Source organism: Eptatretus burgeri, chromosome 21 (assembly GCF_056783735.1).
Source record: "Eptatretus burgeri isolate ZD-2024b chromosome 21, Ebu_testis_v1, whole genome shotgun sequence".
Lineage (NCBI taxonomy): Eukaryota > Metazoa > Chordata > Myxini > Myxiniformes > Myxinidae > Eptatretus > Eptatretus burgeri.
Window position 1 is genome coordinate 2,389,608 of NC_140981.1, and position 18,868 is coordinate 2,408,475.

At 48.0% G+C, this 18,868-nt stretch overlaps 2 protein-coding genes and 1 pseudogene across 6 annotated transcripts in view; 2 read left to right on the forward strand and 1 right to left on the reverse strand.

Moving 5' to 3' along the window:
- Nucleotides 1–2,216, forward strand: part of LOC147008189 (uncharacterized) — a 6,362-nt gene extending 4,146 nt beyond the window's left edge. Inside the window, exons 3-8 of the mRNA XM_085865529.1 lie at nt 1–104; nt 318–443; nt 536–793; nt 1,255–1,326; nt 1,445–1,585; nt 1,685–2,216. The exon at nt 1–104 is cut by the window's left edge and continues 19 nt beyond it. Of these exons, the coding sequence (XP_085721655.1) occupies nt 1–104; nt 318–443; nt 536–793; nt 1,255–1,326; nt 1,445–1,585; nt 1,685–1,704 (721 nt within the window). The 3' untranslated portion in view covers nt 1,705–2,216. The remainder of the gene's footprint in view (nt 105–317; nt 444–535; nt 794–1,254; nt 1,327–1,444; nt 1,586–1,684) is intronic.
- LOC147008185 (RNA polymerase-associated protein CTR9 homolog) overlaps nt 1–18,868 on the reverse strand; it is a 119,458-nt gene that overhangs the window by 71,121 nt on the left and 29,469 nt on the right. The window lies entirely within an intron of this gene.
- LOC147008190 (histone H4 transcription factor-like) lies at nt 4,938–18,043 on the forward strand (annotated as a pseudogene). The gene is made up of 9 exons (XR_015053611.1): nt 4,938–5,437; nt 7,206–7,492; nt 9,740–9,842; nt 9,942–10,094; nt 14,161–14,235; nt 14,676–14,796; nt 15,083–15,221; nt 16,305–16,429; nt 17,339–18,043. The product of XR_015053611.1 is annotated as a histone H4 transcription factor-like (transcript).

Consider the following 18,868-nt stretch of genomic DNA (forward strand, 5'->3'; position numbering starts at 1 on the left):
TCACCAGTTTGTTTGCGGCGGAGGCGAATGCTTGCCTCAAGACTGGGTTTGTGATGGAGACATCGACTGCCTTGACCGATCTGATGAAGCTCCAGAAATCTGCAGTGAGTTCAACTCCTGTTTTTATGTTCTAATATGGACTTCAATTACAAGATTTTTTTACATTTACGGGTGGAATTTTTGAGTTTGTTGTCCTGTTTGTTTAGTTGTTGTTGTTGTTTTTCCTTCCTCTTCAATATATAAACGAAGCTTTTTAAAAAATTTTGTTTGTGGCCTTGCTTGACTCGTTGTCATGGCAACAATTGCTTTTGTTTCAGGCAACAAGAGCTGCCCGCCGACGGAGTTTGCATGTGGTGGTGCGGTTCCAAACCGCTGCGTACCCAAGGCTTGGCTGTGCGACGGGGAGGACGATTGCCGCAACGGAGCCGACGAAATGGATTGTGGTAAAGATGCCGTGCATTCATTGGTTGAGGCCATTCCGTAAAGCCGACGGAGGAATTATATTTCAGAAGCTGATTGGCTCGTCCCCTTCCAGCAAAACCAACTTGCTCACCGGACGAGACAACGTGCCGCGACGGACGGTGCTTGGCACGCCATTTTCTCTGCAACGGCCGCGTTGACTGCACCGATGGATCTGATGAGAGCCCCCTCTTGTGTGCTACTCAGTCAAGGAAAGCACAAGCTGTGTGCCCACCTGGCGAGGTGCCTCGCACAAGCGGCGAGTGTTTCCAAAAAAGCCGGTGGTGCGACGGGAGAGAGGATTGCCACAATGGGAGCGACGAATATGATTGCGGTAAGACGAGCTGAACATTCCATGGAATACTAAGCCTCATGTGCGGGTGGACAGGTTGAAACCTCATCTACCTCTGCAAAAAAGAAGGGAGTTCTTGCAGAATTTTTTTTTCTGTGAGGTTCACCTGGCTGCGCCTGGATGGGTTTGAGGGTAGTGGAGTAACAGCTGAAACATGAATCCCATCCAGGTTCCTCCTGATGACTCCATCTTTGCTCTTGACTTCATCGGGTTCCTTCCTGGTCGACCGTTTCATTTGTGTTTGGCTTTTCTGTGTTGGTCTATCAGGAGTTGATGAATGCTCGAACGGAAGTGGAGGTTGTTCCAGCCTCTGTGTGGACGAGCCCATTGGGTATCGCTTTATAGTGTAGACCAGGGTTTGAACCGGAACACCAACACGTGCACACATCGCATGAAACGAGCCATCCTTTACTCCCATAATTCATTGCGTTCTTACCTTTCAGGTGAACCTGCTCCTCAAGGAAATGTAAACAACTATTCCGCAGCAGTCGCAGCTGCTGTAATTGTCCCACTACGTAAGTATATTTTGTTCCATCCTTGGCTCGGACAATTTTTCCATCGATTTGTCAATGTGCCGCCAAGCAGGTGATCAATGACATTTCACAGCTGATCTGAACAAACTGCTCCCCTCAGTGCTTGTTCTGGCTTGTGCTGCTGCGTTCAACATTTTCCGGAAGCGGCGGCTCCTGGAAGTGAATACTCTGTGGTTTGATAACCCTGTCTACAGGAAGACTCCAGGTGGTGAAGAGCTTGAAATGGACCGCTCACCCACAGGTGACCACACGTACCATGCTGTATGAAACGTTCTTTATTCTCAAGGTTTATCAATGCCTGTCAGGAGTCACTTTCCTTCACATTTCGTTTTGGTTTCAGATGTCTGGAGTGAACGATGAACAACACTGAAGACGCTGCAAGCTTCGCCATGTCGGACACGAATGCCTTTTTGGTTTTGGCTTTCGGCTGTGAAATGTCTCCGCCAGCTACCTGACCCTGGTTGTGAACTCCACTCGAATGTGAAACTACATCGTGTTTGTTTATTTATTTATTTATTTATTTATTTTCGTCCCATTATTTCACTAATTGTTACTTGTTTCACTGAACTCTGTTGAGCGGCCCAACAGGATCCTGCACCACTTGAAGAAGTGACTGAAATTTATTTATTTATTTATTTATTTATAATATAAATATTTATTTCCTGTTCGTGTTGGCTTCATTGCTTGTCAGTGTAAATATCCAGCTCAGAGCACTTGTCAAGCCGTGCTACCAAACCCTGCCCAAAGTTTGTCCAGAGTTGTAGTTTCTCATTTTTGGAGCTAATTGATATGCAAATGTCAATTATGTTGAAGTTTTGCACTGCCGATGCCAAATGTGATAATTGTCTTCACTGATTAAATGGAACATTCAATCTGGTGTGTTGTCAGTGTTTAAAAAACCAAGTGTTTGAAAAAAAAAAGACAGAAAGACCACAGACCTGCCTGCGGTGAGAGAGTGAGAGGCCCAAAGACTCGGCCTCATCGCGGGAGATACCAATGATCCGAAATGCCTTGGTTTCCACAACGTGAAGCCGAGAAAGGTGGGAGGCAGGAGCACCAGCCCAGAGGGGAGAGCAGTATTCCATCAGGCCGCGGACTAAACCTTGTATGTGGTCAGGAGCTCAGGTGGGCCGAGGAAGGACTTAGCACGACGGAGGTTTCCCAGTCAGCGACTGGCTTTGGAGGCCAGCTTGGAAATGTGGCTTTCCCTGGAAAGATCATGGCAGATAGTGAGACCCATAAGCTTGAAAGAAAGGACTTCTTCTGGAGGATTGTTGACGAAGTATATGGGGGGGGGTCCAAATGGTCCTTTCAGAGAGGATATCATGACATTTGTCAGGATTGAAAGACATGTTCCACGTATTGGACCAGCTTGTGCTTTTACCTAGATCTGCAGTGAGTGAAGAAGCTGCGACATGCCGGTCTGAGGGATGACAGATGGTACGGTAGAAGGTGGAGTCATCAGCAAAGGTGGAGGCTTCACGGTTGTCCGCATGTGGATTGGCCGACCATGGATCCAGTCAGTAAAATGGAGTGCTTAAGCTACTTGGCAAGCGCTCTACAAGCTGTTTCGTTGTTCCTTTCAAAGCCATGGTGATACACGGTCAATCTGTACTGTCAATCTGAACACGTCACATCGACCGGACTGTGTTTCCGTGCGGTGCCTCGGGTGTTGCCTCGCCCGTTTAAAATGTTGTGAAATTCCATTTTTCGACGACATCACGTTGTTTAACATTTATGTGTGATCTGCTTTCACTATCCACCGCTCACTTCGACATAGATACATGTAAAAAAAAAGGTCTCTCGACCTCGTTTTCGGAGTTCCGCCAAGTTGTTTTTAAGCTGTGAAAAGCATAAACTGACACTTGGTGTTCTCTGTGGTTTGATACATATTTTTCACTTGAATTACACATTTAAAGTTTCGCCTTTGAGGTTCTCCTTTTGGTGTACTTTATCCGTGCGGAACTTCGTGCGGAACTTGGAACAGGACGCGTTTGCCGCTCAGGATTGGAGGCTCCTCACCCGGTGATTTAACAAGCTCAGTGGGAAGGCGACCATCGATCTATAATTCCAGCAATCTGTGTGTGCGTGTGTGTGTGTGTGTGTGTGTGTGTGTGAGTGTGTGTGCGTGCCTCCGTGTGTGTCTGTGACCGCTGTTTCTCGACAACCACTGGTCCGATCTAATTGAAACTTGCCAGGTATATTGCTGGTGACCTGAGGATGTGCCTTTTCAAGGTTTGATATTAATCGGACAAGTGCTTCCCAAGTTATGGCCATTTATTTACCAAACCAATGACAAGACACGTTGCTGCGTAGGCGTGGCTGCGTTGGCCGGTGCACGGCCGGCCGACGATGACGTCATGGGCCGTGCCGGTTACGATTTGTGTGCTTTACAAAAGTTATTTGTTTCTTTTTGTGAGTTTCAAAGTAAAATTAACTTGATAACACCCGATTTCCGAGCCTTTTGCCGTGTTAACGTGTTTTCTGAATTTCTAATCCAATATTTTTTTTTCCGTTTGCAAGCAGCTTGCTGTCGCTTATCAAGCCGCTTGCTTCATTCGAAGTGCTCGAGTTAAGCACTGTCCACGACGTCATTTTCACTTTTATTCCTTCCTCTTGTGACAACTTCCCCAAACCAATTGATTGTGTTCACAGCGGCTCCGGAGGAGCAGGAAGAGGGAAAGAGAGATAAATAAATTCAGTGTCAGAAGCAGGAGCCCCCGCCAAGCTTGACTACGGACCGTACCATTTTGCATTTTGAAGGGGGGGGGTGAGTTGAGGAGGGGTTTTACATGTTTGTGAATCTAAGAATTTGGATGAAAAGTATCGTTAAAAATAAAAGGATTAAATAGACATTTTAATAATATTATGAGTATACAGAGCAGGGGTATCCGACAATGGCGGCCATTTTTGATCAATGGTAATTGATAACATAACGAAGCACCTCTCTTTAATGGCTTGCTCCTCTTGCCGAGCGACGAGGAGAGCAGCTTGCAGGGCGGTTGATACGGAACGACTGGCTGAGAAAGCGATAGCAAGCTGCTTGCTCATGGAACGCACCCCTTGAATACGTCACAAGGTGCGACGTTCTTTGGTTGATTGAAATGCCCATTGTGACGTCACATCCTCGTCTGTGACGAGGTGTGTGCAGATAATGGAGGAGCGACCAGGTACATCCAATTCATCGAGGATTCACGAAAAAGTTATAAACAGCAACTTGTGAGGCAAGAACCACAGGTTGTGCTTGTGCCAGACACGTGATCAGTTTGCACATAACACGGGCGACCGACCAGACGGAGGTAATGGATGCTCCACCTGCCAGACACAGGTAGACACAGGTGATGATAACAATCGGAGGTAATCTGACAATTAAAAATTGCATCGAGGTCGTCGAAACTCCTCCCATCCTAAAATTCTGCGTTTCGATTTATTTATTTATTTGTTTGTTAATTTATTTAATTATGTTTGAATCCCATACAATCGAAAACGGTTCGGCCGATCTCGGCGCATCACACGCACGACGTACACTTCCTCCCCGCGGAGTGACAAGCGATTCGTCATTCCAATCAATTATCACCATGGCAGGATGTACCTCCTGGGGAGCTATCGGAAAAGTCATCCATGGTTGCCCTTTGTCGCCGAAGGTGGCCATTATGGTATTGATGGCCTGGGAAGGAGACCCGGCAGTCCAGGTAACCATTGCGGAGCTAAAGGTAATCCATAGTAGTTGTTTGATGTCGACCTGGGAGAGGGGATTTGTTTGCGGGGAAGGAGCTGCTGAAGTGGACAAGGACACTGCGAGATAGCAATCGATGTACCGACCCGTAGAAGGGTTTAATTAAATGGTTATCCACCGAGTTACTCCGACAGACTTTGAGAATTGTTTGTATCACGTGGTTTTTTTCCTCTGTTCTCCCCGTTTTGTCCTCGTGTGTTGCTCGAGTACCGGTCATGGCGCCTGGTCGGGGTCGCAGAGACGCCCCGTTGGTGTTGCGCTGCGAGTGGAGAGGCTGTCGGAGTGAATACACCAACGTGGACCTCTTAATCTGCCATTTGGGGACTCATCTTGTTGAGCACCGAGCTTCAGGGACTGGTGAGGTTATCATTTGATATTCGGATCTACCTGATCGATTACCTTTAGTTAATTCCCGCCAAGTACCACGCGTACCTGTACGAAGGTAAACGCGAATTGTGTACGACGAGGCAAAAGCACCATCGATGGACCTCAATGTTGAGGACCAAGAGCCGGTATCACGTGATTGAAGTGACGGAGTCTTGCGGGAACATTGTGCTTTGGCTTGTTTCGTGTTCCCAAGTGGACCCCTGGTACTGACGATCCAGGGAAGCCAGGTTCAAATTTCACCTTCCCCGGATCTTTAACTTCCACCTGGGTGGATCCATGTAAAAGTGCATTGATATCTCCTCATGTCCTTGTAATTGATGTCGACTTCCAGGAATGTCTTTCTTCTTCATGGGACACAAATATGTACAAACTCCTCCATGACCTTTGGATCACTGTAAAAGTATCTAATAAATAAATGTCATCATCTGTCTGTGTGTGAAACACCAATCACGCCAAAAACTACTGGACCAATTGCCACCAAACTTGGCACGTGGACCAAGTTCAAGCTCATGGTGAATATGGGCCACTTGGTTTCATCTGTGGTCACAGAGTTTTGGGAGGGATGGGAATAACAACAATTATTTATTTAAATGTGCATCGTGCAGCACCACTTTGTGGTGGCGGCACAGGGTATTACAATCCATCCCTCAGGACCATACTTTGTACAGAGCATCGGTGCTGCCAAAGTGGTCTCCTGAGCTATTGAGCACAATCCTGGACAGGTGGCCACTCCAACACAGGATACTCCGGTGGCTCAATCATCCCAGCAAGCTTGTACTCATTTTGCTTGCTTTGCCAACCTCAGGAGGATGACAGGCTGAGGGTCGCCCAAATGAGCCGAAACCGACGGAACATGCACAGGAAGCAGATGGGTCAAAAACGTTTTCTTACCTTAAAAAATTCGTGAAGACACAAGTGCCCCAGGTGAGGTGTCATGGATGCACAGGTACCTAGGTGGTCCGTGGGTGGGTCCAGGTAACGCGTTCATTGATAGAGTTCTTCATTCTCAGTGACAAGCCGAGCTGCTCATTCGCTGAGTATTGATGACCTTTTTTGAAACTACTTTCGTGTGGCCATAATTTTTCTTTCTCATGATCTCGACTTCAAGGTTCATTGTTGGGCCGACTGGGGGACAGGACCCTCATGGTCTGAGACTCCAAGTCAGTGGTCCCCAACCTTTTGATCCCACGGGCCGCATTCACTACTCCCAAGGATCTTGGGAGCCAGAAAAAAAATTGATGCATTTTATTGAGAAACTTGAAACTGAGAAACATTTTCAGTCAATGAGAAACTTGATGCATTTTCAATTTTAATTTTTTTAATTAAATGTAATTAATTTTAAATTCTGCCGCAAGACGCCGGAAGGTAAAATCAAATTGATTTGATTCCTCCCGGCGGGAAGCGGCAGCGGCCGGCAGCGGCATTGTGTAAACCCCTTTAAAATTGCTACATGGAAATGTGTTTTGATTGGAAAGTCCTCGTGGGCCGCAGTATCGGGCTCCGTGGGCCACATGCGGCCCGCGGGCCGCAGGTTGGGGACCAATGCTCTCAGTGAATGTTCAAATGTTTATGACGTCACATCATGCCTTTCACATCCTCCGTTTTGTTTTTGGATTCGGAGTATGAAAGGTAAAGAAAAAGGAAATGGTTTCCTTTTCCTTTTACACCTGTGGAATATTTTTCTTTCCATTTATTTTCTTCTTTACCTTTTACCCCTTTTGTGGTATTTTCATTTCAGATGCGTCGAGGTGTTTGTGGGAAGATTGTGAGTTCTTGGCAGGTGAGGAGCGCGCGCAGCTCACCGGACACGTCTTGTTCCACGGGCACCACGCCAAGCTGAAAGAGTGGGGTCGCCGCTTCCTGTTTGCCTCTCGCGGTGGCAGCTCAAGCAATGCAGGTGAAGTCCACCTTGAAGGTGCTGACGATGGAGAAGCCGATGGCAGGAGATGCCTCTGCGGCAGAAAGAACCGCAACCTGCTACCTGAGCTCCCCGACTCGTTCACCTGCCTGTGGGAAGATTGTCAGGTGTGCTTCAGGCTACACCTGGCCCGTTTCATGACGCGTCTGCGTACGCCCGAATTTCGTTAAGACTAATATTCTTTAAGATATATTTTAATTAATTAAAATAAATATATAACAACATGCGGTGGATGAATACCTTAAATAGGAGTTGGTTAATTATCTATTTGTTGTAATTATCCAAATCAGTCTTTTCCGCTGATAGAAACGAGACTCTCTCTGTTTGAATGTGACACGTCATAATGGAGAGGGAGGGGTTGCCAATGTGGGTTGGTGAGAAAACTTTCTTCGTTCACTTTATCCTCTTTGACCTTACTGGATGGGTTCACCTGCTGGTCTTGGTATGTGGTCTCAACACCGCACTCTGCCATAGCTCTTGGAATCTTTGGAAAACGTGAACCACACCACCACGGTTCAAGGTGGTATTCTATTCCTGTACGACTGAAAAAGGAACCGAGTTAGACGCATTGTGAGAAGAACGGACAACCGATGGACAACGAGAATTCGAAAAATGGCGACCTTGAGGAGGACCTCAAAGAAACAGAGGGAGACCGAGGATGTAACAAATTGAAAGATTCCCTGGAGTACAATTGGTCCAGAATTGTGGAGAACAGAAAAGAACGGACCACGTTCAGGGAGATCCTCGGCCTGGTTCAGCGACTGAAACAGACGAGTCAACTCAAGTCCACACTGCCCAAAAATGGAAGGACACAGCATATCCATTTGTTTTGGAGTGACCTCTCTCAGGTCCGCTTCCCGACCTTTGACCCTGAAGTAGACGAGCCACGGAAAACTCCTTGACCAGAGAGGTTGCTAAATAACTACGGGCGCTGTCTAAAGTGATGAAATCCGGCAGGGTCCCCACAGCAAACTCTCACGTTACCTTCCCGGTGACCTCGTTACTTCAGATAGGGACAATGTCTATTAATTGTCTATTAATTACGTATGGCGGAGCGAAACCGTACATTCGGTGGGCTGCCGGTGAGACTAGCGGCAGCGAATCAGTGGGATACAACCTTCTGTCTATCTGTTACACCCCTTGTCTAACCAATAAAGGAAAGAGACAATCGAGCAGGTTTGCAAACAATAAATCTTGCGTTAACAGGCACGTATTTACACAGGTGCCAGTATTTACAGAAATGCCGCGTCAAATATGACAGTCTGACCCCAAAGCACTCAAATAAACCCCTTATACAAGCAGCCTTAATACAGACAGGCACCACATTCATCTGGGGGAAATTGGACAGACGCGGGGACAGAAAGAAAGAAGAAGTCGGGGTATGTTTGCGCCTTATACGAGCAGGCATGGCCTCCGTTGGTCTCGACGACCTGTTGCTATGGTAGTTTGGGTAGCCCGTTCTGCCTGGTAGTTTGGGTAGGGCCATGCGTCATGCGTTTTGCTTTCAGCGGGGACCGCCCGTCCCTCTTCACGCTTTGCGTTCCGCTTGGCGCTCCGTGAATCAAGAGTAGTGCTCGTCCCGCCTTACGCTCTGGAAGCCCTGTCAACCCCGCCAGGTCTCCTGCCTTGTGGGTGCGAACTCCCTCACGACCTGGACTCGCTCTGCCCGGATTCAACTCCAACGCTCCAACAACTCCATCACGGGTTCTTATTGTCCCCTGCATGATGTCACCAACGACGTCCGCTTCTTTCTTTAGGAAGTGCCTTCTTTGATCCAATGCTGGAATGGTGAAGGGTTATGTCCATTATAGCAATGGAATGGCAAACATCTAGCCGAAATACTGGTGAGGTGACGTGCTTTGAGAATGATCGTCGGTTTGAGTACAGGTATCGGAAAATGAGGGTTTGAAACGAGGTTCGAATACGGAGTTGGAAAAGGAAGGTTTGGAAGTGAGTTAACAATGAGAAAGCTTTCCCCTGATAAGAGAGGATGGGTAACCTAACAAAACAATCACCATGGAAACATCTATACTCCAGGTTTCCAACAGCTCGGCCTTCTCCGTAACCGGAACACATTTTTGTCCAATTTCAGGTTTTGCATGAAATAACATCGACGGTATCTCCTCAATGTCTCCACACAAGTCATAGCTCTCAGAGAAGGGTCGTTCTTTGGAGAAGCGAATTTGAAAGCAGCAGTGGCAGCCAAGCATTGAAACGAAACTTTGATTTTCTCCAAATTGGACATTCAGGACTGTGTTCTTGCAGCATCGTCTCGATAGGTTGGTGAAGCCTCATGGACCACTTTTGAAGTGACCTCATGAATCACCCGATGATTGTTGTGTGTTGTTGCGCAGATGACGTTCGAGAGTGCAGAGTGGTTCTACCGTCACGTGGACATGCACGCCCAAATTAGGGACAACCAGGGTTCATCGGACTCCATGACCTGCGGGTGGAAAGGTACGTCGGTGGATGTTTCGGTTCTGGGATATGAAATCGGGATTTATTGGTGTCGAGATCGACATCGTTGAACATTGTCCTCTCTTCCCTTGATGTCAGGATGCGAAGAGACATTTCCAGCAAGGTCCAGGTTGCGTGACCATCTCCGCAGACACACCCGAGAAAGGCTTGCTGCTTGTCCCACTTGTGGTGGAATGTTCTCCAACAACAGCAAACTGATGGATCACCTGCGGCGGCAAGCAACGCGCGAATGTACGTGCGGTCGCAGCCATTCATACTTTCCTTTCTTTACCAACTTATGTGGTGGGAAGAAACTCTTGTTTGGTTTTGTTCTTGATTGAATGATTAACCTTTGACCTGGTTGAGTTGAACTTTAAGGCGAGGAGACTGTGCAACGTCTGGGTTTGTGATGTCAGTGGGACCCATGGTGGAGGCGATGAAGCTTCGTAGGAAATGTGTGGGGTACACTTGGATGATAGGACTGGTGATGGGGTTTGAGGGGGTTAATTTTTGTGTATGTAATATGTAGATTACCCCCCAGTGTAATGGTGTAAACGCCCCCATCATGGCACGACTCCATCACCTCCACCTTGTTTTCTGCCATCGCTGTTCTTGAAGACCTCTTGGGTAGAGATTCACGTGTAGGTCTACACTTGTGAACACAACCACAAGTTAACCGATCCACCCCGTAAGTATTCCGAACAACCTGTGTGAACCAACTAATCATCGAAGTTGTCCAAATGACCCTTTGGTGACCAGTAGAGAGACTACAGGTGTTCAAAAGATGTCGATGCACCGAGTCTCGTGATACCGATGAGCTCTTTGGTTGTTCCAAATTAAAATAGTTGTGTTTGTTTCAGTGAAGGAGATTAAGGTTGTGAGTGGGGACCACTCGATAACTGCAGCACTCACATGACACCTCACAGGTATAGAGGAAACTCTCCTTCTTGCCATCTTGTTCGGGTTTGATTCCCGACCTCATCACAAACTGCGCTCATCCTGCAGGTGCTTTACAGGTGTCAGAGCGTTCGTCCATGTGAAGGACGAGAACATTTGGTCGAAGTACCATCGTCCAGTGAGTTTCTCTTCAGGGGCATTTTCACGAGTGAAAAGTCAGGAGTGGAAGAGTCAGGAGTGAGGACTCAGGAGTGAATAGTCAGGAGTGAATAGTCAGGAGTGGAAGAGTCAGGAGTGGAGAATCAGGAGTAGAAGAATCAGGAGTGGAAGAGTCAGGAGTGGAAGACTTAGGACTGAAAGAGTCAGGAGTGGAAGAGTCAGAAGTGAATAGCCAGGAGTGGAAAGAGTCAGGAGTGAAGAGTCAGGAGTGGAAAAGTCAGGAGTGAGGACTCAGGAGTGAATAGTCAGGAGTGGATAATCAGGAGTGGAAGAATCAGGAGTGAATTGTCAGGAGTGGAAAAGTCAGGAGTGAAAGAGTCAGCAGTGGAATAGTCAGGAATGAAAGTCAGGAGTGGAAGAATAAGGAGTGAAGAATTAGGAGTGGAAGAGTCAGGAGTGAAAGAGTCGGGAGTGGAGAATCAGGAGTGGAAGAGTCAGGAGTGAAAGTCAGGAGTGGAGAATTAGGAGTGGAAGAGTCAGGAATGAAAGTCAGGAGTGGAAGAATAAGGAGTGAAGAATTAGGAGTGGAAGAGTCGGGAGTGGAGAATCAGGAGTGGAAGAGTCGGGAGTGGAAGTCAGGAGTGGATAATCAGGAGTGGAAGAGTCAGGAGTGAATAGTCAGGAGTGGAAGAGTCAGGAGTGGAAATCAGGAGTGGAGAATCAGGAGTGGAAGAGTCAGAAGTGAAAGAGTCAGGAGTGGAAGTCAGGAGTGAAAGTCAGGAGTGGAAGAATAAGGATTGAAGAATTAGGAGTGGAAGAGTCAGGAGTTGAAGAGTCAGGAGTGGAAGAGTCGGGAGTGGAAGAGTCGGGAGTGGAAGAGTCAGGATTGGAACAGTCGGGAGTGAAAGAGTCAGGAGTGGAAGAGTCAGCAGTGGAGAATCAGGAGTGGAAGAGTCAGGAGTGGAAGTCAGGAGTGGAGAATCAGGAGTGGAAGAGTCAGGAGTGAAAGAGTCAGGATTGGAAGAGTCAGGAGTGAAAGTCAGGAGTGAAAGAATAAGGAGTGAAGAATTAGGAGTGGAAGAGTCAGGAGTGGAAGAGTCGGGAGTGGAAGAGTCAGAAGTGGAAGTTGGGAGTGGAAGAATCAGGAGGGGAAATCAGGAGTGGAAGAATTATTATTGAAGAATTAGGCGTGGAAGAGTCAGGAGTGGAAGAGTTAGGAGTGGAAGTCAGGAGTGGAAGAGTCAAAAGTGGAAGTTTGGAGTGGAAGAGTCAGGAGTGGAAGTCAGGAGTGGAAGAATTAGGATTGAAGAATTAGGAGTGGAAGAGTCAGGAGTGGAAGTCAGGAGTGGAAGAATTAGGATTGAAGAATTAGGAGTGGAAGAGTCAGGAGTGGAATAGTCAGGAGTGGAAGAGTCAGGATTGGAAGAGTCAGGAGTGGAAGAGTCAGGAGTGGAAGTCAGGAGTGGAAGAATTAGGATTGAAGAATTAGGAGTGGAAGAGTCAGGAGTGGAAGAGTCAGGAGTGGAAGAGTCAGGAGTGGAAGAGTCGGGAGTGGAAGAGTCAGGATTGGAACAGTCGGGAGTGAAAGAGTCAGGAGTGGAAGTCAGGAGTAGAAGAATTAGGATTGAAGAATTAGGAGTGGAAGAGTCAGGAGTGGAAGAGTCAGGAGTGGAAGAGTCGGGAGTGGAAGTCAGGAGTGGAAGAATTAGGATTGAAGAATTAGGAGTGGAAGAGTCAGGAGTGGAAGAGTCAGGAGTGGAAGAGTCAGGAGTGGAAGAGTCAGGAGCGGAAGTCAGGAGTGGAAGAGTCAGGAGTGGAAGTCAGGAGTGGAAGAATTAGGATTGAAGAATTAGGAGTGGAAGAGTCAGGAGTGGAAGAGTTAGGAGTTGAAGTCAGGAGTGGAAGAATTAGGATTGAAGAATTAGGAGTGGAAGAGTCAGGAGTGGAAGAGTCAGGAGTGGAAGAGTCAGGATTGGAAGTCGGGAGTGAAAGAGTCAGGAGTGGAAGTCAGGAGTAGAAGAATTAGGATTGAAGAATTAGGAGTGGAAGAATTAGGAGTGGAAGAGTCAGGAGTGGAAGAGTCAGGAGTGGAAGAGTCAGGAGTGGAAGTCAGGAGTGGAAGAATTAGGATTGAAGAATTAGGAGTGGAAGAGTCAGGAGTGGAAGAGTCAGGAGTGGAAGAGTTGGGAGTGGATGAATTAGGATTGAAGAATTAGGAGTGGAAGAGTCAGGAGTGGAAGAGTTGGGAGTGGATGAATTAGGATTGAAGAATTAGGAGTGGAAGAGTCAGGAGTAGAAGAGTTGGGAGTGGAAGAGTCAGGATTGGAAGTCGGGAGTGAAAGAGTCAGGAGTGGAAGTCAGGAGTGGAAGAATTAGGATTGAAGAATTAGGAGTGGAAGAGTCAGGAGTGGAAGAGTCAGGAGTGGAAGAGTCAGGAGTGGAAGAGTCAGGAGTGGAAGTCAGGAGTGGAAGAATTAGGATTGAAGAATTAGGAGTGGAAGAGTCAGGAGTGGAAGAGTCAGGAGTGGAAGAGTTGGGAGTGGATGAATTAGGATTGAAGAATTAGGAGTGGAAGAGTCAGGAGTGGAGAATCAGGAGTAGAAGAGTGAACTTGACTTTCAAATCTGATCCACTTGCCTGGTATCCCCGTTGTTTTGTTGGGATGTACCACGTGTTCCTGGTAGGTACCACATGTTCCTGGTGTGTACCACATGTTCCTGGTGTGTACCACGTGTTCCTGGTAGGTACCACATGCTCTTGGTATATCCCACATGCTCTTGGTATATCCCACATGTTCCTGGTGTGTACCCCGTGTTCCTGGTGTGTACCACATGTTCCCGGTGTGTACCCCGTGTTCCTGGTAGGTACCACATGCTCTTGGTATATCCCACATGCTCTTGGTATATCCCACGTGTTCCTGATGTGTACCACGTGTTCCTGGTAGGTACCACATGCTCTTGGTATATCCCACGTGTTCCTGGTGTGTACCACGTGTTCCTGGTGTGTACCACGTGTTCCTGGTGTGTACCACATGTTCCTGGTGTGCACCACGTGTTCCTGGTGTGCACCACGTGTTCCTGGTGTGCACCACGTGTTCCTGGTGTGCACCACGTGTTCCTGGTGTGTACCACGTGTTCCTGGTGTGTACCACGTGTTCCTGGTAGGTACCACATGCTCTTGGTATATCCCACATGTTCCTGGTGTGCACCACGTGTTCCTGGTGTGCACCACGTGTTCCTGGTGTGTACCACGTGTTTTACAGACATGTTCCACTGTTCGCTCTGCTCCAAGTTCTTTCCCAGCGAGAGGATCCTCATCGATCACATGAGACGTCACGGTGAGTCACCCTCAGCGATGAACCACCGGTGAAGACGGTGGACTTCCTTATCCGGCGCATGAAAGTTTGGAATCACGTGACCTGGTTTACCTCGAAGGATAAGCTGTTCACGAGCAGGTGATCGGGAACGAAGAGGGGTGTGGAGGAGGTGTTGTCATTTCAGAGCTGCTTGTCCGGTCACACGTGAAGTTTGTTATCTCCCCGGTTTGTAAGGTGTGCGTTTTGTCGTCCAGGTGAGCACAGTTACCCGATGTTTCATGGACCTTCGGTCGAACGTCAGGCCTGGCCAACCGGTTCGTGAAAGACTCGGACTAAATAACGTCCCTCGGAAGACGGGGCGGGATGAAGGAGGGACCATTGTGGCCGTTAGGGAAGGAGCGACGGTCGTCGTGCGACGTCGTGGTCGTGCGATCGGTAACCCGCGTTGTCCATCTCTGCAGTTAACCACTACAAGTGTCCTTCCTGCGACATGACGTGTCCGACACCCTCCGCCTTGAAAAATCACATCAAGTTCCGACACAGCAGCGAGCAGCCATTTACCTGTGCGCTGTGTGATCACAGGTAGGTATTACACCTTCCATCACACACCACCTTCATGTCATTGTCCTCTTTCCCCCACTTTGTACACACCTTGACATCGTCTGTGTGCCGGTTTCTCCCCCTTTTTGTGCACCTGCTTTTGTAAATCCGTGAGCACCTTTTCTACCCACAATGCATCGGGGATCATGGAGTGCGGTTGGGAACCTTTGGGAAACGTGTTTGCTTCGAGGGATTTCATTCTCTGCCCGAGCTTTGGTGGAGGATGTTGATTTTTCTTGATTACCTGTGTGACGTCACTGTGCCAAAGGTGTAAAAGTCAGAATGATTTGGGGAGACACCTGCAGACCCACGGCGTCCATCCTCTTTTTCGGTGCGACGCGGCTTCCTGTTCTTACGTCGCCCGCTCCAAGCAAACAGTCCGAAAACATCACCGCGAGGTCCACCAGGTGAGGTCGTTACCGGTAACTACAGGTGTACTCCCCCCAGTCCACACGGGTTTTAAAAGGTACCTGTGAAATGCTCTTCGTTGAGAAACAGGTCGGAGGTCAAATGGAACGACCTCATGGGGAATGAATGAATCAGAGAAAGATTTAAACAAACTCCCATGATTGGTTGGTTGGTTGTGTGAGTCTCTTGGCCATTGGAACCATAAAAACCACGGACCACCACCCAAAAGGGAGGACGACTCACAAGGTCACGTGAACACCGGTTCCTACCTTCACGGCTTCACCTGCCGGACGTGAAACCGGTGAAAAAACGGCTCTCACTTAAAGTCGTGCCGGCACACCGACAACTGTACCTGAAAAGGGCAGGCCATTGCGTGACAGTACCTCGTTGGAATATTGAATGATTACCCGAGCCTCGTGGCCCGGATGAGATTGGCCCCGCCAGGTGTGTTTGCCAAGGTGGCGACAACAACTCGGCTTCGAGGTCAAGGGTCGGGTCATGTGGCAGGTGAGACACCCTGAATGTCGGGGTGCAGGTGGGACACCCTGAATGTCGGGATGCAGGTGGGACACCCTGAATGTCGGGATGCAGGTGGGACACCCTGAATGTCAGGGTGCAGGTGGGACACCCTGAATGTCGGGATGCAGGTGGAACACCCTGAATGTCGGGGTGTAGGTGGGACACCCTGAATGTCGGGATGCAGGTGGGACACCCTGAATGTCGGGATGCAGGTGGGACACCCTGAATGTCGGGATGCAGGTGGGACACCCTGAATGTCGGGATGCAGGTGGAACACCCTGAATGTCGGGGTGTAGGTGGGACACCCTGAATGCCGGGGGTGTAGGTGGGACACCCTGAATGCCGGGGTGTAGGTGGGACACCCTGAATGCTGGGGTGTAGGTGGGACACCCTGAATGCCGGGGTGTAGGTGGGACACCCTGAATGCTGGGGTGTAGGTGGGACACCCTGAATGCTGGGGTGTAGGTGGGACACCCTGAATGCCGGGGTACAGGTGGGACACCCTGAATGCCGGGGTACAGGTGGTGGGACATGGTTGTGATGTAATGGTTTTTCCTCTCCAGGGAGACCGCCGGCCGCGGTACAAATGTCACTTGTGTGAGAAAACATTCACACGCGGAAGTATTCTCACACATCACCTGATGAAGAAACACCTGTTTCAAAGGGCAGCCGGACACCCCCGTTTCAGGTATTGGGGCACAACAATCATCGTCATCATTGCAGACCACATGGTCCAAACAGAGCGTCCATGTTGCATTCTGAAGTCTCTTGGCAATGGTTATGTTGGGTGGTTTGGTTGTGTTAGGTGGTTTGGTTATGCTGGGTGGTTTGGTTGTGTTAGGTGGTTTGGTTATGTTGGGTGGTTTGGTTGTGTTAGGTGGTTTGGTTATGCTGGGTGGTTTGGTTGTGCTGCTAGTTTGGTTGTGCTGGGTGGTTTGGTTATGCTGGGTGGTTTGGTTGTGCTGCTAGTTTGGTTGTGCTGGGTGGTTTGCTTATGCTGGGTGGTTTGGTTGTGCTGGGTGGTTTGGTTATTTTGGGTGGTTTGGTTGTGCTGCTAGTTTGGTTGTGCTGGGTGGTTTGCTTATGCTGGGTGGTTTGGTTGTGCTGCGAGTTTGGTAATGTTGGGTGGTTTGGTTCGAACCCAGGTTAAAGTTCAGAGATGAGTTAGTGCACCTGTTGGTGCAGGTTTTTCTTCCTGGTGCACGCACATTTAAAAAAAAAAAAATGGTCTCATTGTGACTCAACACCCACTCCTCCCTCACCCACACACATCCCATAATACTCATGGGTTGCCCTTCCCTCCAAAGCTCTTTCCCCTTTTCTCTCTCCTCATGTACAACTCCACCAACATCCCCATCCACCCCTCCTCCCCTCCCCTCCTGGGGGGTCATATAAACTTTAGACAGTCCACGTCACGTGGAAATCATCCCTTGGGGGACCATTCACGGCCCGTGACCACATGATAAACTCACGTCGTCTTTACAATGTGTCAGACGTGCACGCTCGTCTATCCTTGGTCATCTTGACCTTTCACCCCAATGACCTTCCATGGGATTGTGAGAATGACGTCACGACGCGTGTTCCATTGAGGATGCAGGTATCAAGTGAACCAAGATGGCTTCTTGCGCGTCAACCTGGTCCGTTACGAGGGTGTGGAGTTGACGACTCAGCTCATGGAGGAGGAAGATGGAAAACTTCGTGGGACAGATCCACTTTGGTGGAGAGAATAATTGTCTTCTTCCTCGTCGATCATCCTCCAACCCCCCACCACCCCCGATAAGAACAGACCGAGGTGCTCCTGGAGGCACGACCCCCAAGGTGTGAACCCTCGGATGAAACACCCCCAGGGGGATCTCGCCGGGTCTGCAGGAGTTCTAAGATCCGAACCTTCCATCTGACCGAACAAACCATTCCGTGTGCAATGAGACCTTCAACATATCCGTGGGTCAAAAAGTCTTTTCCCAACGTGGTTACCCCTGGTTACCACTCCATGTGCAGTTTCTCGGCAGATTCACACCTTTGACCCACCGGTGGATGACCTTCCGGACACCATGAACATCGTGACACTTTGTCCTTTGAAAATAGCCATTTGTCAGTTACATCACTTATGTTTCCACCTTTAACCTTTCTAATTCCCGTTGTGCTTTCCAAGGTGTTTTCAATCAATGCAATTCCTTCATTATGACGTGTAAACAATGGAGAACCATCGATCGAGGTCGGACACCTGTTCGGTTGTGGGACACCTGTTCGGTTGTGGTACACCTGTTCAACTTTACAGTGTAAAATAAATAAAATACCCCAATTTCATGAATTAAATGACATTTAACCAATTATTATTGACCATTATTTTGACTCTGATAAACAAAAATGATGAAAAGCAAATAATTTTCGGCACCGCGTGCACAGGTGATTTTGGCCACATTGAAGAGGTTGTGAAATCGAGTTAACAATGGTGGAGGAAGCTGACTCTTTGCGTGCGACCTGCTCGACTCGTGTAGTGTGTTGTGTGTAAAGATCAAGACTGTAAGTGAATTAATTTTAAAAATGGCCTCCGAGCATGATTGTGTAAAAAAAAACTCATGATTTTCCGACACGAACGTACAACGGACACTTTTTCACAGATATCTCCAAAGCGAACAGCAGCAACAATCACACGGACACCTCGGGTATGACGGTGAAATGTATGCACGACGCACATTTCCATTTCAAAAAAATTTAATTTTCAAAACATAATTAAAAAAAAACAAAATACCATAACAACAATAACAATACAAACAGCAAATAAAACCAAAAAGTTGATGAACCCAAACCCAAAGAAAGCACTACTCAGAAAAGAAAAACCGAAAAACCCGAACACGCGGAAAACGATGAAAACAGCTCACTTATAAACAGCAACTTATAAACAACAACTTATAAACAACAACTTATAAACAACAACTTATAAACAACAACTTATAAACAACAACTTATAAAAGGACGTAGTGAAACGTGCAGCCAACCGCTCTGCACATTCAAAAAACATCAGGGTTTGCCTGCACAACCTCACTCACCTCAAAAAAAAAACAATCACACAAAGAAAACACATGACCACAATTATTTTAAAATAAGAACAACATTTACGAAAAAA